Source organism: Adiantum capillus-veneris, chromosome 1 (genome assembly GCF_014529385.1).
Source record: "Adiantum capillus-veneris isolate H3 chromosome 1, ASM1452938v2, whole genome shotgun sequence".
In the NCBI taxonomy this organism is placed as follows: Eukaryota; Viridiplantae; Streptophyta; class Polypodiopsida; order Polypodiales; family Pteridaceae; genus Adiantum; species Adiantum capillus-veneris.
In genome coordinates, this window is record NC_140931.1 from 121,349,978 (window position 1) to 121,377,796 (window position 27,819).

Sequence of the window (27,819 nt, forward strand, 5' to 3'; positions counted from 1 at the left end):
CTTTGGCTAACCATAGTCCTTGTCCAACCTTAGTGCTCTCTTGCCCTCAGGCCTGGACTCCCTCTGAACAGTTCCACACTAGCTATGCAATGCAGGGCAGTTAGATTTCCCGAGGGGTGTTTCCAAAAAGTGAAAATGAATAAATAATAAGAAAGAAATCAACAAAAAGGATAGATAGTAGTCACACGCTGGTGACAGCATGAGACTGATGCAAGTCTAGGCTATGTCGATGACGACGACGGGGATGACGACACTGACCTAAGGGCTGAAATCTGCAATCTTTTATCTGCTGTCCCAAAAACGCTATGGGCTGAAATCTGCCGTTGCCGAAAACGCTAAGAAAAACGCTGATTCTGCGGGTATTTAGGGCTGAAATTGTGCATCTACTGTAGGCTGAAAACTGAGGTTCTTAAGGGCTGAAACTGATGGTCTTTCCGGGCTGAATCTGCTACTCCTTAGGGCTGAATATGCAGGTGCTTCATTGCTGAAAACGTTGCATTGCTGAGGTTGTGTCTGCTGAAAATCGCCATGCTGAACTCTCCAAAAACGCTAGGTGTTGGGTCTCCAAAAGTGCTAGGTGCTAGGGTATGCTTGCCGTAAAGATCTGGGATCAAAATGCTAGGCTTGTGGTCTTGCTGTCGTCGGAATCTGCAAAGCAAATCGTTGGCTGATCTTGATGGAAAAAAAACGCTAGGTCCTTGAATCTGCAAAACGCTAGGCCTTCTGATGGGTTCTGCGGAGAAGTTGCCTGTTGAGCATGGAGCTCCTGCTACCTCTTCTGCCATTTAGTGCTAGTCTAGGTTTGCTTATATACAAACTTACTCAATTTGCCCTACCTACTTTTCAACAAGAGTCACTTAAAAATAATAAGTGAAAAATGTCAAAAATAGGTAAAATAGGCTAAATGCACTGGAAATTCCCCTAAAGGATTTTGAAGGATTCTGATGGATTCTGATGGGAATGCTTATGATCATGTTGTGTGCAATCAGAGGGTATGCATCTACACTAAGTGATTGGGCATGCACGGTCTACGAATAGACTCACAAAAGTGCCAGATCACTTCTAATCTAGACTGACTGGATTGACTGAACCCTGATCATGCTGTAGCTTGTCCACTTACACATAGGGTTGGATGTGTCACGTGACACGTGCACATCTAACCCTATGTGTACATGGACAAGCTACTTCACGACAAGGGTTCAGTTCAGTTCATTAACCTAGCTTAGGAAGTGTTTTGGCACTTTTGTGAGTCTGTTCGCAGATCGTGGATGTCCAGACACTTAGAGTAGATGCATATCCTTTGGTTGCACACAACATGGCCATCAGATTTCCATAAGAAGCCATCAGGAGCATTTTTACAGTGCATAGACCTATTTTTCCTATTTTTGACATTTTTCACTTATTATTTTTGAAGTGACTTTTGTTGGGAATTGGGTAGGGCAATTGAGCCAAGCAAATATAAAAAAAACCCTAGCGCTAGTGGAATCTGGCAGAAGAGGAAGGAGAGCACAGGTACCAAGTTGCAGCAGGCCCGCTGGAAAGCTTCTCAAGCAAGGACCCCCCCTCCCCCCCCCCCCCCCCCCCAGAAACCCTAGCGTTTAGCTTTGAAACACTAGCGTTTTCAGCCTTGAAACGTTGGCGTTTTCAGCCGTGGCATATCAGCGTTTTTCAGCAATGCAAACCAACGATTCAAAGCCAACAGTTCAACGTTTTTGCACCTGCAAAATTAAGCGTTTTTGTCTAGCAGCAGATCAGCGTTTTTGAACCAGCAGGGTCAGCGTTTTTGCAGCAGCAGACTTTAGCGTCTTCAACAACAAAATCAGCAGTAGATCCAACAATTTTCAGCAGATAAAGGACAACGCGGAGATAGCAAATTCAGCCAGCCGTTGTCTTCGCCGCTCTCGTCGTCGCCGTCATCTCCAAACTTAGATCCACATTGCATCATAGCCTCACGACTTGCATCAGCATCTTGTACCAGATTTGTGCAATCAATAGCATAGACCTCTCTCGCCATCGAGAGAGGGGCCCTTGGAGGAGGGTTTGACAACTTGTCTGGTGTCGTATTCTTCTCTCTCTATCTCTCAGTCTCAGCATCTTCATTCACAATGTTTATCCACTTTGTTTGTGATCACTTGCACTCTCTCATTAAAGGAACGGAAGGCTCCCCCTTCCGTAAGTAAAAGAAACCTTGAGCACGGTTCGGAGCACTCATCTTGAGTAAAGTTAAACACACTTCCGCTATTGGTATCAGAGCTTTGACAGTGTTCTGTATCACTCAAGGAAAGAACCACATTTTTTGTTTTTTGCTTGTTGAGGTCGCACGTAACTGAAGTCCTCTTGGGCGTGTCGATTCCTAATCGTATTTTTGAAGAGTGACAGGAATCCCAAGAAAGAAGGGCTTGTCCAGCCTCCCCTTGTTTCTCTTTTCACTCATTGAGAGCGGACCGTGCACTTAGCGGCCGGCCAATCGACGTGAGGTGGGAAAAAGCAACCTTGGTGTGAGCGTAAGGCCGCTAAGGGTGCGCCCGCAGGAAAGAGAAGAGCTCGAATAAAGAGAAGATCCTTCTCTAATACAAATTACAAGCTAAAGAAGAACCTCAAGACTCAAGAACCTTAAGACCCTTAAGAACCTCAAGAACTCAAGAACTTCAAGAATCCAAGAACCCAAGGCCCACAAGAACCCAAGTTCCTCGCGAACTTAAGAACCCAAGACTTCAGTGTATGGTCATTACTCGAAGCGGAATGGATACTTCGCATGGAGGTGATGAGCATGGTAGTGGCGAAGAAGAATTTTTCGCACCAGGAGTTTTTTCTGACCCTCCCCCTTCCCCATCTACGCCACGGATTGCACCAAATCCTATGGAGGCTTGGTCAAGTCGATGATGGATATGATGGCACAACAAGAAGCGAATTGCGTTGCCGCGGAGCATGAACGCCAAGACAGACAGACATCCTTGGATCGTGAAGTGCGCTTGGCGGCCGAGGAACGAAAAGAAAGAAAAGCTGAACGAAAGGCAACTATTGAGCAAGCACACTTGGCGACCGAAGAAAGACGAGCGGCCTTGGAGACAGAGCGTGACCTGCAGAGAGACCTACGAATGCAAGAGTTGGTCCGACAGGTTCTCACCTCGAAACCCGAGCCGGCCAAAGATGTTTGTAGTTCATCAAGTGGCGCAAGCCGAGATTCGGACTCCAACAACCCCGTCACAGAGAAGATCCAGTTCAGTAACTATGATGGTAAGATGGATGCTTCGATTATTCATTCTTGGTTGCATCAATTAATGCTTATTTTGCGACAACTAAGAAGATAGGAAATAGCAAGGTTTTGACGGCAGCTATGTACCTTGCCGATGATGCCATTAATTGGTACCACGCATGGCAAGGACAATTGACCGTGCACCTAGAGGAAGCCGAGGAAGGCACGCCCCTTTCCTTCAATTGGGCCAACTTCTAAGACAAGCTTAAGGCGTGGTTTATGTCCCCACAGTACCTAGCACGGTTGAGATGCGATTGGCGCGGTCTCAAGCAAAATGATATGTCTGTTATGTCTTTCTCTATTCATGTTTTGCAGCTCAGCACCCAATTACGCAAATCGGATGCTGAATACAAGGAGGCGTTCCTTCATGGATTGGACGAGTATATTAAGTATGATGTCGAGGTGCTCGATTCAATTGACCTCAACAAGGCAGTAGCGATTGTTCTCGCACAAGAAATGAAGCACAATAAGGGAAAGCCCAAGGAAAACAAGACTTCTACAAGTACCACTCAGACTTCTCAGAACGGTAAGAATGGTAAGAACGGTAACTCTTCTAACCAATCTTCCAATAGTTTCTCAGAAAAGAACTCTCCAAATGAACCTAAGGGTAAAGCTAACACAATTGCTAAACCTAAGCTCACCCAAGATGAAAAGGCAAAACAAGGAATTTTAGGAGGATACATCATGTTGGAAGAACAAAGCATCTATTCTAAGGAAGGTCGTTGTTTTCATTGTCACATCAAGGGTTACATAAAAAGAACATGTCCTAAGCTTGAATCTAATGAAACTAAAGAACCCACAGAACCCACTTCCTTTGTCAATGCAATAAATGAGAACACGAGTGTGACCCAAGTTTCTCATGATCCTCCCATTGATGAGTCTCTCATTAAGTGTTATGGTCATGTGAAGGGTCAACGTTTTGTCATATTGTTTGACCCAGGCAGTATGCATGATTTGATTAGTGACTCTCTTGTCGAAAGAGCCCGCTTGGAGGTGACTTTGTGTCGCTTTCGGCGCGGCCCAAAGAAGCAAGCATTGTAGACCTTTATGAAGTTGAAGTATTGATGCGTGGGTCGGCGAAGAGTCCTTCACAGGATTCCAGACACTGTTGTCGATCTCCCTCGACGCCATACAGCTCGGTACAAGTACCTCACTTTGAAAAAGGGGGGATGTCACGTGCACATCTAATCCTATGTGTACGTGGACAAGCTACTTCATGACAAGGGTTCAATTCAGTTCAGTTAGCCTAGCTTGGGAAGTGTTTTGGCACTTTTGTGAGTCTGTTCGCAGACCGTGCATGTCTAGTCACTTAGAGTAGATGTATATCCTCTGGTTGCACACATCATGACCATCATATTTCCATCATAACCCATCAGGAGCATTTTTACAGTGCGTAGACCTATTTTTCCTATTTTTGACATCTTTCACTTTTAATTTTTAAGTGACTTTTGTTGAGAACTCTGTAGGGCAATTGAGCCAAGAAAATATAAAAGAAAACCTAGCGCTAGTGGAATCTGGCAGAAGAGGAAGGAGAGCACAGGCACCAAGTTGCAGTTGGCCCTCTGGAAAGCTTCCCAAGCAAGAACACCCCCCCCCCCCCCCCCGAAACCCTAGCGTTTTCAGCCTTGAAACATTGGCGTTTTCAGCCTTGGCATATCAGCGTTTTTCAGCAATGCAAACCAGCAATTCAAAGCCAGCAGTCCAACGTTTTTGCGCCTGTAGAATTCAACGTTTTTGTCTAGCTGCAGATCAACGTTTTTGAACCAATAGCGTTTTTGCAGCAACAGACTTCAGTGTTTTCAGCAGCAAAATCAACAGTAGATCCAACGATTTTTAGCAGATAAGGACAGCACGAAGATATCAAATTCAGCCAACCGTCGTCTCCAAACTTAGATCCACATTGCATCATAGCCTCTCACGACTTGCATCAGCATCTTGAACCAGATTTGTGCAATCAATAGCATAGACCTCTCTCGCCATCGAGAGCGGGGCCCTTGGAGGAGGGTTTAACAACTTGTCTGGTGTCGTATTCTTCTCTCTCTATCTCTTAGTCTCAACACCATTCACAGTGTTTATCCACTTTGTTTGTGATCACTTGCACTCTCTCATTAAGTGAATGGAAGGCTCTCCCTTCCGTAAGTAAAAGGAACCTTGAGCACAGTTCGGAGCACTCATCTTTAGCAAAGTTCAACATTCACTTCCGTTGCACCTTACAAATGAAGGTGCTGAGAGAGAGAGAGAGAGAGAGAGAGAGAGAGAGAGAGAGAGAGAGAGAGAGAGAGAGAGAGAGAGAGAGAGAGAGAGAGAGAGAGAGAGATCTCCTCCACTCATCACACAGACCACCACGAGATTGTTCTAGTCGAGTTGTCACTATAGTGGCTCTCACCCTTACATTTAGCTTGTACACCCCACATGATAGGCTATTTTGGCATCCGCTGGGGATTATATTGTACTCAGTAATATACAGCCCTGATTTTTTCAAAAAAGAGAGAGAGAGAGAGAGAGAGAGAGAGAGAGAGAGAGAGAGAGAGAGAGAGAGAGAGAGAGAGAGAGAGAGAGAGAGAGAGAGAAGAATACGACACCATTGACATAACCATAACAATGCATGAGAGATGCATTGGCATGATCGTGAAAAACTTGGGACACATTAGTGTGGTCTCTGATTGCATCAATAGAAGATGTGATTTCTGTGGGTTCCTTTGTGGGTTCTTTAGGTTCGTTCTTAGGACAATCTCGTCTTATGTGACGCTTAGTGTAACATTGATAACAACGACCTTACTTAGAATAAATGACTTGTTCTTCTGCCGTTATGTATCCTCCTATGATTCCTTGTGCGGATTTTTTATGTGGGGTTAGCTTAGGTTTAGCAAGTGTCCTTAGATTCATTTGGAGAGTTCTTTTCGGAAGGATTAGAGGAAGATTGGCTAGAAGAGTTACCGTTCTTACCATTCTTACCGTTCTGTGGGTTCTTAGGAGTCTGAGAGGTACTGTGAGAAGACTTGTTCTCCTTAGGCTTTCCTTTGTTGTGCATCATCTCCTGTGCGAGAGCAATCGCTACCGCCTTGTTGAGATCTATTGGATCGAGTACTTCGATATCATACTTGATATACTCGTCCAATCCATAAATGAATGCCTCTTTGCGCTCATCATCCGATTTGTGTAATTGGGTGCCAAGCTGCAAAACACAATTAGAGAAAGACATGATTGGCATACCATTTTGCTTGAGACTGCGCCAATCGTTTTTCAATCGTGCTAGGTACTGATGTGGCATAAACCCCGCCTTGAGCTTGTCTTGGAAGTCGGCCCAATTGAAGGAAAGGGGCGCGCCTTCTTCGACTTCCTCTAGATGCGTGGTCAACTGTGCCTCTTGCCATTTGTGGTACCAATTAATGGCATCACTGGCAAGGTACATGGCTGTCGTCAAAACCTTGCTATTTCCTATTTTCTTAGCTGTCGTAAAGTAAGCATTAAATTGATGCAACCAAGAATGAATAATAGTAGCAGCCATCTTACCGTCATACTTACTGAACGTCAACTTCTCAGTGACGGGATTCGTCACCGAGATGAAACCGGCCCGTGGTAGGGCGGTGGGCGTTGGCTTTCACCCGAAATTCTTTATTTTAGACACACACATGGCGCATTGCAAAGGTAACCTGCAACGGGGATTAACACTTAAGTACACCCACGGCTCGGAAGCTAGAATGCTCCGAGCAGACGCCGACAACCTGTAGGCCCCAAAATTGGCGCCCCTTTCGGTATTTCTTTATACTTTGAGAGGGTAAATTTACAAAGTAGAGTCCTGGGAATCCTTTGTCTATATCCAATTTCGGCAACATAACAGCCCCAAAACTTGCGTGAAACCAAATCCCCTGTTGGAACTCACTTCCACTGGCATAAACCCTCTGATTCCTGCCCAAAAACAGTAAATTCAGCACGCTGTATTTACTGGTTTTTGCCCTGTTTTCAGCCCCAAACAGTCCCCTAACTGTCCTCTGCCAGTGGGACACTATTTCCAATGGTTCTGGCGTCTGTATGGCTGGAAAACAATCAATCTACAACGCAAACACAGCGTTGAAAACGCACCTGTACGGTGAGGTTATGACCCTCACCTGTGCCTGCTTTGAAAAGCAGTTAGCTACCCTTGTTCTTGCTCAAGGAGGCTCTTGCCTCAGCACAAAAGCATGAAACCACACAACTGTACATCAGTCAAATGAAGAGCCCTCTTGCAGGGCATCACATAACTGCACGTAGGGGATAGAGAGCAGTGTGGTGTGTGCAGGTGAAACCGGCCCGTAGGGCGGTAGGCGTTGGCTTTCACCCGAAATTCTTTACTTTAGACACATACACAAAGCACTTTGCAAAGGTAACCTGTAACGGGGATTAACACCTAAGTACACACACTGCTCGGGAGCTAGAATGCTCCAAGCAGACGCCGACAACCTGTAGGCCCCAAAATTGGCGCCCCTTTCGGTATTTCTTTATTCTTTAACAGAGGGAATAAAACCTGTGATCTCCTACAAGCTGCCCCGCACAATCTAGGCTAAGAAACACCTGTTCTGGCCCGATTTCTGCAGCATAACTGTACTAGGACGCTTCACAGTCAGTATTCCCACGCAATAGGTGACTTTCCCGACGCATACGGACACTTTGCAAAACCTGGCGAGAATTTGCAGCACGCTGAATTCTCTGTTTTCTGCCCCGAAAATGCGCCAGTTCACCTGTACAGCGGTCCCCTCGCGTCCCCGAACCTCTTGGGGGTATTAGGGTCCGTTTAGGGCCGAAACCCTAAACCTGCAAAAATACACAGCAGGCTGTAATTCCCTGTTTTGGGCTCCGTTTCGTGTGCTGGTCACATCTGTAGCAAGACCTCGAGCTCCCGCACATGTAGGGATACTTGCCCTTTGAATCGCATGAGATTTCTGACGTGAAACCTCTCCGAATTCACGTGTACCTGCGGGGGATTAGCCGATAGCTAATCCAGTACCTGTGCAAGAGGCTCTTGCCTCGGCAATCGCGCATGAACCCACATAACTGTACATTGGTCAAATGAAAAGCCCACTAGTGGGGCATAACATACTGCTCGTAGGGGGGAGAGAGAGCAGTGCGTAGCGTGCAGGGCATCACTCCTGGCACCGCACTGTACATAAGAGGGAAAGGAAGCACTCCATAGCTCTTAACCTGTGACAGAGAGTTGCAAATGAGCCTCCCAGTTATAAAATCAGCGCCAATTCTTCCTTGCATTGGAAAGTGCACAAAAATGTGACACTTGACGCATTTACAAGCATTTTTTCGTTTTGGGTTCGCCGCTTAAAATTATCCCAACTGATCGCCCAGTTGACTTCACGGCAGAGTTGTAAAATGTTATCCTAGTCATACCGGAGGTAATGACGCGAGCACATTTCTCGGCCCAAAATACTAAATAGCAGTTTCCTAAATTTTAGGAGATGCTTCTATTGGGCTCCAACTGGTCTTCTGACCATCTATCCTCATTGGGACCGCATCCAAAAATGCAATGTGGCCCAACTGTCGGATACTTTTCTGTTGGTAGTCACTCCTTGAATTTAGGCCTTTATTGAGTTCACTTCCTAGTATCCACCAACTTACTAAGTGCGATGGGGGGACCTATATGATCTTGCTTTGAGCCTAGACATCCTCTTACCATACGAATTCCAGTGCCGACCACTACCCATCTGCGGGTGAAACTACCGTTTACATTGGCCATGCAATGTCCGACCGTTTGCTACTTCAAGAAGAGGGTCTCAAAAATAAAACAAAACCCCTTGGAAAGAAACCAACAACTAAAGTTAGCAGTTGCCACATCATCGTGACATAGTTAACAATTGCCACGTCCCCGTGACATACCCCCCTCTTGAAATCGCAAACGTCCTCGATTGCATACCATAAATACACGCCACTGATGATCTTGTGCTATTAACACTCTTTTAGCATCGCATGTATCCGCAAGAAAGGTCATAACATATATATTATAGATACAAATGACTTAATGAGGCCTTCATACTTTTGTCATTTCCATCTATTACACTGAATTCATATGTACATTTGATGTACCAGCTCTATCATTACCCCTCCTTTGCACACGTTGGGTTGGGGCATAAGTAGGCTGTAACCCAAAGGCTTCAAGGTAAAGCTGCAATACATTTGGTGACTCTGACAGTTCATGCTCTTCCATCCACTTTGCATCCATAGGCGGATAGTTCTTGAACTTCACCAAATAGCGTCTTACAACTTGTCCTTTAACTTTTCTATCCTTATGTGCCAAAACTTGCTCAGGTACCAGGATCTCATCAAGTTCCTCAACTTCTGGCTGATCCTCATCTGGCATATCTTCTGGCACATCACCCACGAAGGGTCTTAGAAGACTCACGTGAAACGCATTATGAATCTTCCACGCATCAGGCAATTTCAGCCTGTAAGCCACATCGCTGATCTTGTCAAGCACTTGAAAAGGCCCATAGTAATGCATGCTGAGCTTAGGAAACAGCTGTTCCTTGCCCTTCATCTTCTTTAACCTTGCCTTTTCGAACCTTAATAGAACCCAATCACTAGGTGATAACAGCAATTCACGATGGTGACGATCAACAGCCTTTTTCTGCTTTGCCGGAGTCTTCTCCAAGGCAACTTTAATTTTCTTATACATCTCATCCATGTTCTCAACATATCGATCTGCCTCAAAGATCTTGTCCTTTGTATGCAAAATGAGAGGAACCTTTTTGCCGCCTTCAACAATCTCAAAAGGTGCTTTGCCAGTAGACGAATGCACCGTATTATTGTATGCATACTCAAGCATAGGCAAATATTGTTCCCACTTGCCCTTATTATCTGACACATAGCATTTGAGCAGATCTAAGACAATAGAATTAGCCTCTTCTGACTGTCCATCAGTTTGTGGATGAAACGAAGACGAGAACTTGAGCGTAGTGCCCATATTCTCAAACTATTCTCTCCAGAACAAACTGGTCATGCGAGGATCACGATCATTGATAATCATTTGTGGCATACCATGGTACTTAAACACATTGTATATGAACAAGCGTGCCATCTGATCAGATTTTATCTTCTTCCTGATAGGGATAAAACGGGCCTGCTTGCTGAACCTACAAATAATGGTCCATATACCATCATTCCTTGTTGGCGTTTTTGGAAGATCAAAGATAAAGTCCATAGCAATGCTTTCCCATGGCTTATCCGGAATCGGCAGTGGTTGTAGCAACCCTGGTGCCTTTTGCCTGTCAAACTTGACCTTTTGGCAAACTATGCATGCTCGCACAAAGGCATCCACATCTCTCCTCAAGGTAGGTCAATAGAAGAATGTCTCTACCGCTTTAACTGTTGCATCAATGCCACGATGCCCTGTATACGGTGGGACATGACTCTCTTCCATGACCTTATGTCGCAGTGGCCTAGAGACACAAAGTCTGCCATGCATCATCATAAAACCATCTCTGAGGAGGTAGTGCTCGTGATGTTGACCCTCTTGTAACTGTTCAAAGATTGTTGCAAAATCTTCATTAGCAATATACTCATCCTTCATGTCATCTAGCTCATGATGATAAGGAATTGACAGCTGAAATTTGTGGCTTTCTTGATAACGCATCAACCACAACATTCTTCTTGCCTTCCACATGCATGATCTGGAAGTGGAACATGGAAAGAATGTTTGCCCATCGCATATGCTTTTCGGATAACTTTGACTGTGTCAAGAAATATCGCAAGGTCTAATGATCTGTTTGGACAACAAAATCAGCACCTAAGAGGTAGTGCTTCCAGCTAGAAAGCGCGTGAATCACGGCCAAGAGCTCTTTCTCATAGACTTGCATAGTCCTCTTTGGCCCTTGCAAAATTCGGCTTTCATAAGCTACTACCCGTCCATCTTGCATTAGCACTGCTGCGATGCTACTGCCACACGCGTCACATTGGACCACAAATGACTTCCTAAGATCTGGCAAAACAATAACTGGATCTGAAGTCAACTTTTCCTTTAAGAGACTAAAAGCTGAAATCTCTTTTTGGGTCCATCTGAAAGTGACCTCTTTCTTTTGCAAAGCGTGAAGAGGCGATGCTATCTCTGCAAAATTTCTGATAAACCTTCTATAGTAGGAACACAATCCCAAGAAGCTTCTGACATCGTGCACAGTCTTCAAGTCTGGCCATGTCTTGATAGCTTCGACCTTTGCGGGATCCATTCTAACACCATCTTTTGAGACTATGTGACCCAGAAAGTGGATCTCTTGGAGGAAGAATTCACTTTTCTTAGGATTGACAAGTAACCTGTGACTGCGAAGCTCTTCGAACACAATGGTCAAGTGACACCTATGCTCCTCTTCATTCTTCGAATACACTATCATGTCATCGAAGAACGTCCCAACAAACTGTTGATGCGAGCGGAAAATCCGGTCCATCATTCTGTTGAACATGGTAGGAGCATTTGTTAGCCCAAACGGCATCACTAGAAACTCATAAAGACCAAATGTCGTTCTAAACGCAGTCTTGTGCACATCCTCTTGCCTTATACGAATCTGATGGTACCCACTCTTAAGGTCTATCCTGCTGAAAATTGTAGCACCCTCTAAACGATCGAGAATATCATCAATTCTAGGAATAGGAAACCTATTCTTAATGGTATTCTTATTCAACGCACGGTAATCAATACACATGCGCCATGAGCCATCCTTCTTCTGCACTAGGAGCACTGGGGAGCAAAAGGGTGAAGAACTAGGCTGAATCAGCCCCTTCTCTAATAACTCCTCTACCTGGCCCATTATCTCTTTCTGCTGCGCCGCACTAACCTTGTAGGGAGGTCTATTTGGTGGGCTACATCCTGGCACCAAATCTATCCGATGGTCCTCAGGTCTCTCTGGCGGAAATTGCGACGGTAATGAATAAGAAAAACAGTCACTAAACTTTTGCAAAAATGCTGACCTTTCTTTATCTAACACAGATAAATTTGACTGATCACTATCTGAGACATCACGTGCAAAAATCAAGTACACAGAAAGATGATTCTTTATTACAGAAGTGATAGCAGAAGCAGATACAATAGGGAGTGACTCTCCTTTAAGCTTTACATCCAAGATGTGAGTTTTGCCCCTATGTTGTACAGTGATCTTTTTGTTGTAGGCATCCAAGACTCCATGCACTCGGAACATCCACGGGATCCCCAACAAGGCGTCACAACCTTCCAGCGGCATGATGTATAACTCTTCTGTTTCCACATACGACTGAATATGCAGACGCAACTTTCCAATGATGGGAGTAACACACTCTGTGTGGCCAGGACATGCCAACCTTGCCTCTGTTGTGTATCCCATCTCTTCAGCTCTGATGCCTAGCTTCATAGCTAACTCCAGGTGAGATAAAGTTGGCTTTGGCACCTGGATCAAAGAAGATTAGTCCTGTCTGATCCCTAACTTTACCCCATGCCCTGCATAACTCACTGGCATCTGTGCTGGGCTTGTCACCCACCATGTCTGGCACTAAACCTGCCGTGGGTTTAGGCTTCTTGCCTTTCTGGTCTTCTTTATCCTCTAAGTCAGCTGGCCTTTTCCTTTGTGGACAATTGATAGAAAAGTGACCAGGCTGCTCGCATATAAAGCATTTGTTCTCAGCCATTAGGACCTTCTTTTCCTCGAGCAACTTGCGCACGAAAGGCTTCCTTTTCTGTTTCTTTGCCTGCACTCCAGAAGTCCTTTTTGAATCCTTGTCTTTGGTGGCCTTTTCTGACCCTTGTGACGCATCAGGAGCCGTTTTCACAAAGGGCTTCTACTCCAGCAAGCTCTTGCACGAAGCTGAAGTAAGCTGGTGCCAATCCGTCATGACGTCGGCTTTAAATTCATTTGACAGCCAAGCAAATGCAAACATTTTCTTGAAGTAAACCCAAGTGGCGGGTGCCTGTCCTTGCTTTAACAATGTCGTCCACCATGTAAGCGCATTGTCCTTTAAGAAAGTGGCAGCTTTCCTGACCTTTGAGGCCTCTGTAAAATTCCCTCCCGCATAAGCTGTATCAAACTGTTGGAGGAAGGTAAGAGCCTTTGCTTTATCTTCAAAGCCACTGAAAGTACTGAACTTTACAGCTGCACCACCCTCTTTGTAAGCTTTCGGCTTCTCCAGTGCCCCCAAGTTGTCATAAGGGATGGTCTGCAACATGGGCACTGTAGTAGGCATGATGGGCACATCTTGGCCATTCACATTTTGCGTCAGAGGTGCAATATCTGGCTGCTGTCCAGAAAAACCAGCCTTGCCAAAATGACCCTGTGGCACCCCAAACTGGCCGTGGTTACTCTGAAAACCCTACTGCATGCCGACACTACCATACATGGGGTTTGGCATGATGCCTTGCATACCCCCGAACACTGTACTTGGCATGTACGACTGACTTCCAGGCGCATAACCAGCCATACTTTGAAACACTGATCCACCCCCGAAATACCCAGGATGTACCGTGGGTGGTGGAAAAACTGAGTGCATAGCCTGGTATCCAGTTCCCTGTCCATTCAAGACAACATGCTGGCTCTGAAAGGTGGCGGGCTGAACTGGCATAACCTGTGGAATAGGCGTTCTAGCCACCTGTTCAAGCACAGGAGGGACCTGTTTTGGAGCCCCTGACTCCGCAACATGCGAGTGTTCCCTATCCTCCTGAGCCGCATGAAGTACCTGGGCTTGAGCATCAACAAGCTCCGTACGTGGCTAAATCAAACTGATAAAGCATTTCTGACATTAGTCGAGTTGAAAGTCAGGTCTTCCGTTCTGAAACCTGCACCAAAATTAGGTTAGATTTCTCCCATAAGGTTGTAGCCGACTGCAGTATGGTCCATAAGCTCTTGGACAGACAATGCTCCTGTAGGGGTGATGGTAGTCTCAAGACAGAGCAATCACTCTGGACCTCCAAGGTTTTTAGCTCGAGAAGAGACACCTGATGAGAGATGTCGAGAAATTTCAAGTCGTAATCTGCAAGGGTTTCTGTGGCAAGCATTTCAAGATATTCCACCTGCCAGAAGCTACACTCGGAAGGAAGATGTCTGAGGGCATTTAACGTTGGGCAAATTTTTTCTTGAAAGCTTACCAAGTCCTTGGAGTGACCGGCTTGGTAGTTATATACACCTACCATTGGATGGCACTGCCTCTGAGAAAAACAACAGCTTGAAAAATCCTTGATCCTTCTCTTGTAAATGATCTTTGGAAGCGCCATCTTGCTCTGTCTCCTCTTTGGTAGGACTGGTATGCTTTCAGCAAAGCATACGCTTGAAGCTCTGATACCACTATCACGGGACGGGGCATCACGTGCCAAGAAAAAAGAACAGACTGGACAACTTTAAGCACTTCAAATAACAATTGAACAGAAAGAGAGGCATGGCACAAGACGGGGAGTGGCTGAGTTCCACCCTGAGAGAGCAGTGGCCCCATACCTTGGTGCCCCTTTCAGTAGTTTTTTATATTACTTGAACTCGGTACAATGCCGGTACTCACGCTCTGCACCTTCACTTGAAAGAGTGCCAGAGACTAAGCCCTCTGCACATTTTTAAAGGCCCTTGGCCTATGAAAAGCAGCTACATGTGTGCACGTGACACTGCACTCCGAAGGAAGATGTCAAATGTCATGTAACTTAGGGCAAAAATTTTCGTGCTTGCCAAGTCCTTGGAGTGTGCGGCTTGGTAGCTATAGACATCCACCATTGCATGGCACTGGCTCTGAGAAAAGTGGTGGCTCGATAGATCTTTGATTCTTTTGAGTAGCTCCCCAGGGCATAGATGTTTTCAAATTGTTGGAGAAATTGTAAAGCTGAAACAGACTTGGACACTCCAAGTTGGGAATTTACCACAACACATGAGAGCAATTTGAAAGAACTGAGAGAGAGAGAGAGAGAGAGAGAGAGAGAGAGAGAGAGAGAGAGAGAGAGAGAGAGAGAGAGAGAGAGAGAGGACACACGCACGGCGTAGTTCTGCGCCTAGAGTGATTGGACCCAGAGACTGGCTCCCCTTTCGATATCTCTTTATTATTATTGTGTCACAAAGTACAATGTCCGAGGATCTTCGTCTCAATAGCGCTCCCGCTCCCAAGCTTATTTGCCTGAAATTGAGGCCTTGGCACTTTATTTATAGGCCCTAGGCCTTCCAAAAGCAGTACATATGAAAAGCGTCAAGTCTAAAAGAATCTGGGCCCCTAAAGCTAGTGCTAGGGCTGCCAGCTCGATTTGTGGAAATCCGTACAGGTGCCATGTCAGCATTGCAAATCATGGAAGTTCGTAGGCCTGCCACGCGAGCAGTGCAATTCATGGGTCCGTACAATTGCCACGTCATCACCCCTTCCAAGCTGTCACATGCACATCTAACCCTATGTGTATGTGGACAAGACTTCAGGTCCAGGGTTCATGTTAGCTTAGGAAGTGTTCTGGCACCTGTGTGAGCGTGTGTGCGGGGCGTGCATGTCTAGGACTCTAGGCACTTAGAGTAGTTGCATATCCTCTGGTTGCACACAGCATGATCATCAGCATGACATTCAGTAACCATCATGAGCGTTTCACAGTGCATAGAACCCATTTCCCCTATTTATGCATTTTTCACTTATTATTAATAGGTGACTTTGTTGGGAAACTGGGTAGGGCAAATTTGCTAAATTAATATAAAAGAAACCTGGCAGTCAATTAGTAGAGGCAAAAGAAACCAAGAGAGCACAGACAGACTCTGCAGCAGGCCCTCTAGTGTTTCTCTTCAGCAAGAACCTCAGCAAGACCAGCATTTTCATCAAGCACCTTCAGCCCTAGGGCTAAGGATTTCAGCATTCAGCATTTGCAGATCAGCCTACACCAGTGTTTGCGAATCAGCCAACCAGCGTTTTCTATCAGCCTGCATCAGTGTTTTTTATCAACCTGTGGCAGAGGTTTCAGCAAACCATATCAGCCAGCGTCAGCGTTTTTCAACAGCCCGTTTCCAGCCTCTGAAGACAGCGTTTTCAGCCAGCAGTCGTCAGCATCGTTGTCGCCCTCGTCGTTGCCATTGTCACCGACTTAGACTATCATTGCATCATAGCATCAAGAACTTGCATCAGCACCTTTGTACCAGATTTGTGCAATCAATAGCATAGACTTCTCTCGCCATTGAGAGAGGGGCCCTAGGAGGAGGATTTGACAACAGTCAGGTGTCGTATTCTTCTCTCTATCTCTCTCACTCTCAGCACCTTCATTCACAGAGTCATTCACTTTGTTTGTGATCATTTGCACTCTCTCACTAAAGGAACGGAAGGCTCTCCCTTCCGTAAGTAAAAGGAACCCTTGAGCCATAGTTACTCGGAACGGGAATGGGGAACGAGAACGGAAGGATGCGGAACGGGAGGGAAACGGGAGGGAGGAGGGGGGACCGGAACGGGAACGTGACGAAAGAAACTATATATATTATATGTATTATAGGCTCATATGTTAGTGAAAAACTATAAGCTAAGCTTTTGAATTCGACCATCCTAATTAAAGCCATATATAGACATGTTTTGCGATGACGGAGCTTGAGACAAGGATGGAGTTTGACTCTTTTGAGAGAGAGAGAGAGAGAGAGAGAGAGAGAGAGAGAGAGAGAGAGAGAGAGAGAGAGGAATGGAGCTTGAGACACGAGAGGGAGGGATGGAGCCTGAGAAAGAGAGGAAGAAGCCACATTTGTTCTTTCAGGGTGTTGTGCTTTCCGCCAAAAAAGAACAGGTAGAAGCTAAAGCTCCATGTCCAAGCTTAAAGCTTTAGAAAGGAGAGTAGCTTAGTAGAGATGTTGAGAGCTTGAGGAGGAGGTGTGACGAGCCTCCAAACAGCCCCAACTCAGCCCTCCAAATAGCCCCAAACAGCCCCAAACATGCCCTCGAATGGCTAGTAAAAAAAAGTTGACTTTTTGGTTTGACCGTTCCGGATTCCCGTTCCACCGTTCCGCCCCGTTGTCCCCCGTTCCGGGTCATTGTTCCAATTACACCCCGTTCCGGAACGATGTTCTATTCTCGACTCCGTTTCGGGAGCCGGACTTGTCCAAAACGCCGTTTCGGAACATTTAGGGTCCGTTCCACCCGTTCCCTGTTACTATGCCGTGAGCATAGTTTGGAGCACTCATCGTGAGCAAAGTTCAACATTCACTTCGCTGCACCTTACATTGGTATCAGAGCTTTGGCAGTGTTCTGTATCACTCAAGGAAAGAACGCACACAAGAATTTTTTTTGCTTGTTGCGGTCGCACGGGACCCAAGTCCACTTGGGCGTATCGATTCCTAATTGTGTTTTTGAAGAGTGACAGATAACCCAAGAAAGAAGGGCTTGTCCGGCCTCCCCTTGTTCCTCTTTTCACTCATTGAGAGCGGACCGTGCACTTAGCGGCCGGCCAATTGATGTGCAGTGGGAAAAAACAACTTTGGTGTGAGCGCAAGGCCGCCAAGGGGTGCGCCTGCAGGGAAGAGTTGAGCTTGGATAAGAGAAAAGCCTTCTCTAACACAAAGTGCACGCTAAAGAACCAAAGAACCTCAAGACCCTTTAGAACTCAAGAATCGCAAGAACCCAAGAACCACAAGAACCCAAGTTCCTCGTGAACTTAAGTACCCAAGATCTCAGTGTATGGTCATCACCCGAAGCGGAATGGATACTTTGGTGAAGGTGATGAGCATGGAGTTGGAGAAGAAAAAATTTCCCACCAGGAGGTTTTTCCGACTCCCCCCCTTCCCCATCAATGCCACGGTTTGCACCAAATCCTATGGAGGCTTTGGTCAAGACGATGATGGACATGATGCTACAACAAGAGGCGCAACGTGCAACCTTTGATCGCGAGCGCGAGCAAGCGCGCTTGGCGGCCGAAGAACGAAGGGTAGCCTTGGAGCATGAGCGTGAGCAAGCATGCATGGTGGCCGAAGAAAGACGAGCGGCCTTGGAATTAGAACGTGAGGCGCAGAGAGACGAACGCATGCAAGAGTTGGTCCTATAGGTACTCACCTCGAAGTCCGAGCCACTCAAAGAATCATCAGGTAACACAAGTCAAGAAGGAGATTCCAACAACCTCGTCACGGAGAAGTTGACATTCAATAAGTATGACGGTAAGATGGATGCTAATGTTGTTCATTCTTGGTTGCATCAATTTAATGCTTATTTTGCAACAACTAAGAAGACAAGAAATAGCAAACTTTTGACGGCAGCCATGTATCTTGCCGGTGATGCCATTAATTGGTATCAAGCGTGGCAAGAAAAGAAGTTGGCCGCGCACCTAGAGGAAGGCGTGCCCCTTTCTTTTAATTGGGCCGACTTCCAAGACAAGCTCAAGGCGTGGTTCTTGCCACCTCAGTACCTAGCGCGGTTAAAGGAAGATTGACGCAATCTCAAGCAAAATGGTAACCCAGTCATGTCTTTTTCTAACCGTTTTTTCTAGCTTAGCACCCAATTATGCAAATCGGATGCGAAGCGCAAAGAGGCTTTTATTTTCGGGTTGGATGACTATATCAGGTTTGATGTCAAAGTCTTCGACCCTGTCTATCTCAAAAAGGAGGTAGCGATTGCTCTCGCACAGGAGATGAAGCACAACAAGGGAAAGCCTAAGGAGAACAAGTCTTCTCACAGTACTTCTTAGACTCCTTAGAACCCACAGAATGGTAACTCTTCTAGCCAATCTTCCTCTAATCCTTCGGACAAGAACTCTCAAAATGAATCTAAGGGTAAAGCTAGCACACTTGCTAAACCTAAGCTCACCTCAGATGAAAAATTTGCACAAGGAACTCTAGGAGGATACATAACGGCAGAAGAACAAGTCATTTATTCTAGGGAAGGTCGTTGTTATCAATGTCACATCAAGGGTCATATAAAGAGCACATGTTTTAAGAACCCATCCAACAAACCCAAAGAACCCACAGAACCCACATTCTCTGTTAATGCTATAAATGAGATTACTCCTGTGTCCCAAAGTTTCTCCTGATCCTCTCATTGATGAGTCTCTCATGAAGTGTTAGGTCATGTGAATGGACAACACATGTTGGTCTTGTTTGATTCTGGTAGTATGCATGATGTGATTGGTGACTCTCTTGTCGAAAGAGCCCGCTTGGAGGTTAGCAAGCTTTTTCTAGTGAAGCTAACCTCATTGCAGATACGATCAATTGCGCAGAACCGATCTTGGCTCTCGAGTCAAGGTCCACAGAACCCACTCAGGAAGTATTGTGTGTTTGCATGATTAGTCAGCACACATGTTTTGAGTGTTTCATTCGTGACGGTTTCTTGTATGTTCATCACCATCTTTATGTGTTCCCTTTTCATAGGCATGTCGTATTGTACGATGTACATGGCTCACTCACGGATGAGCACGAATGTATGCGGATTTTTCTTGAAAAGAAGAAAAGTTTACATTCAAGGAATTCACATTCCATGTCTCTTCCTTGGCATTACACAGTCTCAGAAAGAGCACAAGAAAGATTGTCCATAAAGCATTGGCATTTTTGTTGTGATTTGCCACAGTTGATAGGTTTAGGTCAAAAAGTCAAGATTCGATCTCACTTTTTGCGTATGTTTGGTGAACGATTTGGCACTCCGTCACTCCATCACTTTGTTCATTTGCATTACATGCACAGTCATTTAGAAAGATTGGTATTTTCCCAGTCACTCTACATGGAATGGGTATGTTCATGACTTTGTGTTGGAAGTGATTTTGGGAATTTTCCTCCTCGGAGATTCTTGAAGAAGGTGGACCTACGTCCATAGACGCAGATGGAACATTGAAGCAGCCACAGATGACTTTGTGTCGCTTCCGGCACGGCCCAAAGAAGCAAGCATTGCGGACCTTTATGAAGTTCAAGTATCGCACGTTCCACGCATCAGAGTAAAAGAAACCTGGCAGTCAATGAGTAGAGGCAAAAGAAACCAAGAGAGCACAAGCAGACCCTGTAGCAGGCCCTCTAGTGTTTCTCCTCAGCAAGACCAGCGTTTTCATCAAGCACTTTCAGCCCTAGCGCCAGGGATTTCAGCATTCAGCGTTTGCAGATCAGCCAACCAGCGTTTTCTATCAGCCTGCATCAGCGTTTTCTATCAACCTGTGGCAGCGTTTTCAGCAGACCATATCAGCCAGCATCAGCGTTTTTCAACAGCCCGTCTCCAACCCAGATACATTAGCGTTTCAGCCCAGTCCAAAAGCATCTGGCCCAAAAGCTAGCGCTAAAAAGTAGCCATCGCAAATATGAAAATTCATACAGCTGTCACATCAGCAGCTTAAAATGCAGACATCCGTACAACTGCCACAACATCAGCATGTCAGCGCGTTTTTTCAGCCTGCTATGTCAGCATCAGCTACGCGAGTCTTTTGTGTGTGTGTGTGCGCGCGCTTAACTTTAGGCCCCATCGGACGACTTTAGGCCCTATCGGACGGGGTGCAGCAAGTTGGGATTGGGTTAGGATTTAAAAATCCTATTCCTTGTACTTTTAGGCCACTCGGCAAGAATCTGTAAGTTGGTAATAACTTTATCTTCTTCTGCTTCTGCTAGGGTTTAGGCCCCTCAGTTGGGATCTGTAGGTTGGCTAGGGTTCGGGCTAGGGTGCCCAACCCTCGTCTTCAGTGGTTTGACACGTCAACAAGTTGTGACAATGATGGTCCGGCCGCATCTTGGTCAGAGGCCTCTTTGTTAGATGCAGATCTCATTGGAAGTGCAAATGGGATTTGGTGTGGGATTGCTACCCACATGCTAGAGATTGACAATGCTATTCATGCTCATTGACATGCCACTCTTAAGAGGACAGACCGACTAGCCTTTCCATGAGGGCTGGCATAATTTTGCAGGTGCCACATAGCCAGTAGACCTCGTGCCCCTTCTCAGTAATTGAATCAGTATTTGGTATCCTGTGGTTATCTGGGTATTTTTCCCACTGAGAGCATTCTATATGTTGTAGGGTTTTTCCCATAATTGTGGCGTGACTCATGGTAGATTTTTATGTATTGCAATGGGTACAATCCCTTTTTTTCTTCAAGAAAGAGGTAGGTATATGCATGTTCCTGGGTGTGTATCTGTTATGTATGTGCAGGACCCGTTTTAAACGGTTGATGTGCATACGGCCAGAATTTACCCCTTCCTCAATGCTTTTATCTTGTTCATCATCTTCACAGTATTTGAAGAAGGCATGGCAGAAGTTCTGTTGTTGTATCTGGATATCTGCAGTGCCTTTTGAGTGAAGTTTAGCTTGCGAGTGTCAAGACCTCAGGTTTTATGCTTTACATAGTTGGCTGAACTAAGGAAGTGAATTTTGGTTTTGCTGCTTATGTTGATGCATCCTGTACTTTTGATGAAATCTTCATATAAGATACAGTGAAATCTCTTCTGATTGGATTCATTGAAGTAATTCTAAGCCCCAAGTTATCTCTTGACTTGCACATACTTGCTTGAAGCAATTCATGAAGATATTTGTTTATGGTGATGAAACTGGTTTTATGCATTTTAGTTTGCCGCTCAAGTGGCTTTTTCTTGGTTAATCTGATGCTTTTTTAATTATACATATTTTGGCAATATTGTGCATTGGCCAATTCTAACGTTTTTCTGACATGATGTTGGCATGCCCTCTTTTGTACTAGTTCATTGTTGTAACAGTTTGTCTGGACTTGCAGCACGTTTGCTGAGCTTTGTTCTGCAGCAAAGGTCGAGCAGCCAGAGCCTTCCATCGAGCAATTCTTAGAGCTTCAACAAGCGGTTGCTCAAGCCACTGCTGTTGCTGATGCTTTTGCTGGTGTCAGGGATGCTTGCAAAGTAGTGGATGGCGTGGAGACAGGTCAAGCTGATACAGAGCGCTTTAAAAATATTGCTTCAGAGAAGGCCAAAAGGGCAAATTTGTGGGTGACTGCGGCCTTGTCAACTGATATGGCTGCGTTCTCATTAATGACCAGGCAAACATGCAGCTCGGCTAGTACGACTACCAAGAAAGATTCTGTCAAGGGAAAAGCAATGCTGGTTCTTAGCAATGGGCTGCAGCCATTGAGCCCCTGTAGTGGGAACGAGAAAAAGAACATTAATGCATGGGAAGTATCTGAATTAAAGCAAACGAACTCATTGAAGATGGGGCAATCTCCCTTCAAGCGTTCACCTAATGGAGTGGCCAATAAGGTGGCAACTGGGTCCAAATCTGGAACTGATTCTGATTTAAGTGCTCAGTGTTCGCCTACACCTCTTGGAGTAGGCTGGAGGAAGGGTGATGGGCTGCAGGAAACTGCAGAACTTGCTTCCAAACTTCAAAAGGAATCTCAAAGCTGGTTCTTGAAATTTCTGGAAAGTGCGTTAGATAATGGATTTCAGAGTTCAAACTCTGGCGAAGGCAATGCGGATGCTTCTGCTCCAAAAGCCATACAGCAAGATAAGTCTCAAATTGCCGCTATGCTATCACAGCTAAAACGGGTGAACGATTGGCTCGATCAGGTGGACATGACGGTGCAGGATCCGAATAGCACTGAGCTGCCAGTAACTGTTTCTCGCATTCGGAAAAAGATCTACAATTACTTATTACAGCATGTCGAATCTGCTGCAGTTGCATTGGGTTCAAGCTAGGTGAATGCTGGGCTTCGCAAGCTGCTTTCTTTTATTTGCCCAGTTGACCGTGCAGCAGATGCTTAGTGGCACAACCCTGTGGCAGATTTGGTTTCTCCTCAGACTCATGGATAAATCCGATGGTTCCAAATGAGTGAGTGCAAGTCTTTTCTAAATTGAGAGAGGTAACTTCTTGCTTGTGTCGGGTTGGGCACCTCTACTGTTGTAACAAAGCATATGACCTTTTCTTTGACACCAATCATGTCATTACATTCGCATAAGCTCAAGGCCACAGTGGATGATGTGAAATGTCATCATGCTGTCGAACCTTGCTAGCATCTTCCTGTTGTATAAGTAACAATGATAATACAAGTCATTCTTTCTCTGCTAAATTATTTCTCAAAATAGCTTGAGAGCCTTGGGAATCAAGCCTGCTAATTTTTGAAGGAGGATGTTCACAATTTCCATAACTTGAGTAATCACTGTGGCAAGCTGTGGCTTTTATTGCTTTTTGGGTGGCGGCAGGGGTTGGAAATGTCCGGCACCAGTTACAGCAAGTTATTTTCACGACTTACTTCTGTGCTTTAACTCAAATTTTCCTTTGAAGCAGAGCACATTTCTGATAAAGGAATGTGACGTATGAATCAGAAGGACTTTTTATGCGAGTGTAGAAGTCATCAATAAAGCTATTACTGGACTGACCGTTTATGTGCAGAAAGGTAGTTAAGTATTTACAGCTACCAACCCTGGGAAAATTCTGAACCATGGGTGATTGTATACTCATTAGTCATTAGCATGGTCTGGTAAGGAAGAGAAAGGTGAGGAAGTGGGGATTGTGGGAGATGCTCACGTTGTGCACAATCCAGAAAGCCCAGGGTGCCCTAGCCACAACACTAATTTCCATGGGCTGGGAGTGATGGGATCAACGGAGGGAGAGAAAAATGGGCATCTCGAGGCGGATGGAGTGTTGAAAAAAAGTTGCCTGTGCTAAATTCCACCTTGCGTCTGTGGATGCAAACCCGCTACCTGCCCAGCTATCTTGCCCCCTCATGTCTTGAACTGTCTTACTGAGCCTCATCCTCATGGGGAGTAAGACCAAGTTCTCCTGTTGCTCACCTTGCACCTCCACCAACTGCTAGGCGTCCTATCCACATGAACAGTGCGTTGAACAAGCACCCCTCCAAATTCAATTGCCCCATCCATCACACCTGTCTCTCCTTGTGCCAGGTAGATGTAGCTAGACAGCTTAGGCATGGCTACAAATTCTGAGTAGAGATAGGTATCTGAGGGACAGGCTACCTTCACAAAACTCCCTCAGTAATCCTCCTTTATGGCACCGCTTCTGCAATTCCTGGGCCAGTTTCAGCTGTCTGGCTATGCTGGTTCAGGGATGTCTCTATTGGAAGTGTGAAATGATTCCTGCGGTCGTCCGGTGCTTCAGCTGTTGCCTTTATCGCCCGCTTCTTCTTCCCATCATCTCAACAGGAAAGCTCAGGATCAAGTCTCTCCCAGAGTTGGCCACACCTGTTGAGTAGAAGAAAAAAATACTGGACAAACATTTTATCAGTGTTTTCTCATATAAATTACATCTCTTTTCAGATCTTCAGTTTACACAAATGTAGTTGATGTGTATCATAATTGTTTATCTATATTGTGACCTAGTCACTATCCAATCTCGTTCTGCTGCGTGAAGGTATAGTTCTCTGGAAAATTAATCCACTGAAGCCACTACATTGCGAAGAAATTTTCTCAGTTAGTGTTTGAACTATTGTGCTTGCCATTTGGGTACAAAGCTATGCATAGCTATTGATTATATTTTCCAAAAAACAACCGCTAGATATTTTTGTCCGCTAGTATTGGACTGCTGGGTGGTTCCAATATTGGTCTTCCCATAGGAGTAGTGTGATTGACATATAGCGTACGTTGTAAAAATAAGGCTAAGAGAAGTGAGATAAATGAAGGATACTAGATACTTCTTAGATAACACACGACGCTCACTACCACGCATGTAAATTGTTGGTCTGACAATGCACACAGTGTCAAGTGCTCACAGACACAAACACATGCTTGTAATGAGAGACCAACGCAAGCATGCAATACAAGCAAAACACACATGCTCAAGCATGGAATGCATGCAATACAAATATACACATAGCGATGTTTTGTACTTTTTGATGTTTTTAAAATCTAGTGTTGTGTTTATTAAACATTTATTGCAATTTCCTCTAATACAAAGGTTGTTTCTAATTTTATTATACTCTACTGCTCTTTGCATGTTTTAATTCTAATTTATTGTAGTTTTGCATTCCTCCTCTCGAACCATGGGTTTATTCTTTTGTTCTTTTTTTGATGCAAGGTGCTTTGTATTTTTTTCTACTTGGGTTATGAAATTTTTCTATGTTTATGTACTTGGGGGGGGGGGGGGGGGGGGGGGGGGTGGGGGTGGTTTGTTGCATTTCACATTCATGTTTGAGAGAGAGGGAGAGAGAGAGAGAGAAGACTCAAATGTTGAAAAAGATTCTACTAACATTAAATTAGAACTTCAAAGAGAGAGTACATGTATTAAGAGGAACTATGGCGTGCTTGCTCGAGCTCTGCTCCCATTAGGAACTATGGCGTGCTTCATCGAGCCCCCCCCCCCCCCCCCCCCCCCCCAACAACACACACACACACACGGAGAGAGCATTGCCACACCTCCACTCATGGCCTCCTCGCAGGCGCCGCCACTGCATGGGGAATGTGACCAATCGTTTGACACCTGTACACCCCACCCTTTAATTTTAATCTCTAGGAGGCGGTTCACCCATGGATCATGACCCCTTTGCTCCAATGTTCGTGCCCTAGTTATAGGATGCGTCACATTCCTTCCCCCTTGAGAACTATGGTGTGCTTGATCGAGCTCTACTCCCATTAGGAACTATGGCGTGCTTGATCGCGCTCTGATCTCAAGCCCCCCCCCCCCCCGGCCACACACACACACACACACACACACACACACACACACACACACACACACGGAGCATTGCCACACCCCCACTCATGGTCTCCTCGCAGGCGTCGCCACTGCATGGGGAATGTGACCAATCGTTTGACACCTGTACACCCCACCCTTTAATTTTAATCTCTAGGAGGCGGTTCACCCATGGATCATGACCCCTTTGCTCCGATGTGCATGCCCTAGTTATAGGATGCGTCACATTCCTTCCCCCTTGAGAAGAATTTTTGTCCTCAAAAATTTCATTGGAAGGAATGATCCTAAAGTTGGGGACTTTTTTTGGAGAGTGCTTACTGACTCCCATGTTGAACTCTCTTCAACACAACCTTTCCACTCAACTAAACACTCTTTATAAATTTTATTCTAGTTCGTTTTTCTCTAGCATTTAGTATTTTTTTAGGTTCTTGTGGGAGAGATTGAGTATTCACAAGTTCCACTATTTAATAATCTTGAACAAGATTATTAGATTGACCCAATTTCTTTTTGAGTTTGCGAACATGGAATGCTGGATGTATGCCACTTGTCATTGTTAATTGGAGTTTGTAAGCCATATCTCCAACTCTCTTTAGCATTGTGAAATGTCCGCAATACCTTGGTGATAATTTTGGACATGGTCTCGTCCTCATGGTTTCAAACTTTTCAGGAACTTTCAAATAATCTTGCTCCCCTTCCTCAAAGGCAAGATGCCTTCTATGAAAATCAGTATATGTCTTTGCTCTATGTCGATTCTTTTTGGTACTATCTTTAGCAAGTCTAAACATTTCATTTATATCTTCTAAAAAATCTTTAGTTGCATGAACCTTTTCCTTTTGCAATCCTAGTGCATAAGGAGCTCTAGGATGAAACCCATAAACATAAATGGACTATATCTAGTGAAAGAGTGCTTGGGACTATTATATGCATAAGGAGCTCTAGGATGAAACCTACCCATAGATTAATATAAGTGGACTATTTCCAGTGGAAGAGTCCTTGGGACTATTATATGCTCTACTATAGGTAAGTATTCCTCCCAATTAGTTTGCTTTACTTACATATGCTTGTAGCATATCTTCTAGGATTTGATTGACCCTTTCAATTTGACCATCCATTTGAGGACGTTCAGTTGCGCTCATGCTTACTTTAGTGTCCAACCTCTTAAAAACAGATCTCCAAAAATGGCTATTAAACTTTCGATCTCTACCTCACACAATGTCTGCTGGTAAACTATACATCAATAGATATTTTTTACAAATAATCTAGCCAATTTAGGAGTTATAACATCATATTTGGTTGGAATAAACCTAACCATTTTGGTTAATCTATCAACTCTTACCCAGAGTCATGGCCCCTTTGTGTTCTAGGTAATCCAACTATAAAATCCATGGATCCTCTCCTATTTCCCTGAACGAATGTCTAATGGATGGAGTAATCCTCCCATCTTAAACCTTTTAGCCTTGTTGATGTGGCATTTATTATATTTAACCACATATTCTAAGACATCCTTTTACATTCTAGACCGATAAAATTGCCTCTTAATAAGAGTACAAGTCCTGGGTGTCCCACACTTGGACTATCATGACACTCATAGAGTATCTCGTGCCTAATCTTTTCATCTTTTGGGACACATAACCAACCTTTGTAGAGCAAATAGCCATCATCTATAAAAAAATTCTTCCACTTGAACCTTTCTAAAGCAACAGTCAATGCTTCATTCTCATTGGAAACCTCTCATTTTATATCCCCTTTCTGAATGGTTTCCCATATCTTGGAATATGTAGGATCAACCTGACACTCATTTCTAAGAAATTTTGCAACACTTTTAGGTTCTTAGATTCAGGCCATTGCAAAATATCTTGAATTTATTTGGATTCCTTTGCATAAAGGGAATTTTCTCTGAGCAATTGGAACACTTTTTGGAGATGTTCTAAACGATCCTCTCAAGGACGGCTATAGATGAGGATATCATCAAGAAAGACTACTAAGAGTTCGCCTTGATAGTGCCATAGAACACTATTCATCAACTTCATAAAAGTACTAGGTGCAGTAGTAAGCCCAAAAGGCATTACCAAAAACTCATAATGCCC

General features: G+C 44.8%; 1 protein-coding gene across 1 annotated transcript in view; it reads left to right on the forward strand.

The window, feature by feature from the left end:
* Positions 1-23,153, forward strand: part of LOC147465460 (protein CORTICAL MICROTUBULE DISORDERING 2-like) — a 66,576-nt gene extending 43,423 nt beyond the window's left edge. Inside the window, exon 4 of the mRNA XM_086520301.1 lies at positions 21,852-23,153. Within this exon, the coding sequence (XP_086376427.1) occupies positions 21,852-22,782 (931 nt within the window). The 3' untranslated portion in view covers positions 22,783-23,153. The remainder of the gene's footprint in view (positions 1-21,851) is intronic.
* The last annotated feature ends 4,666 nt before the right edge of the window (positions 23,154-27,819 follow it).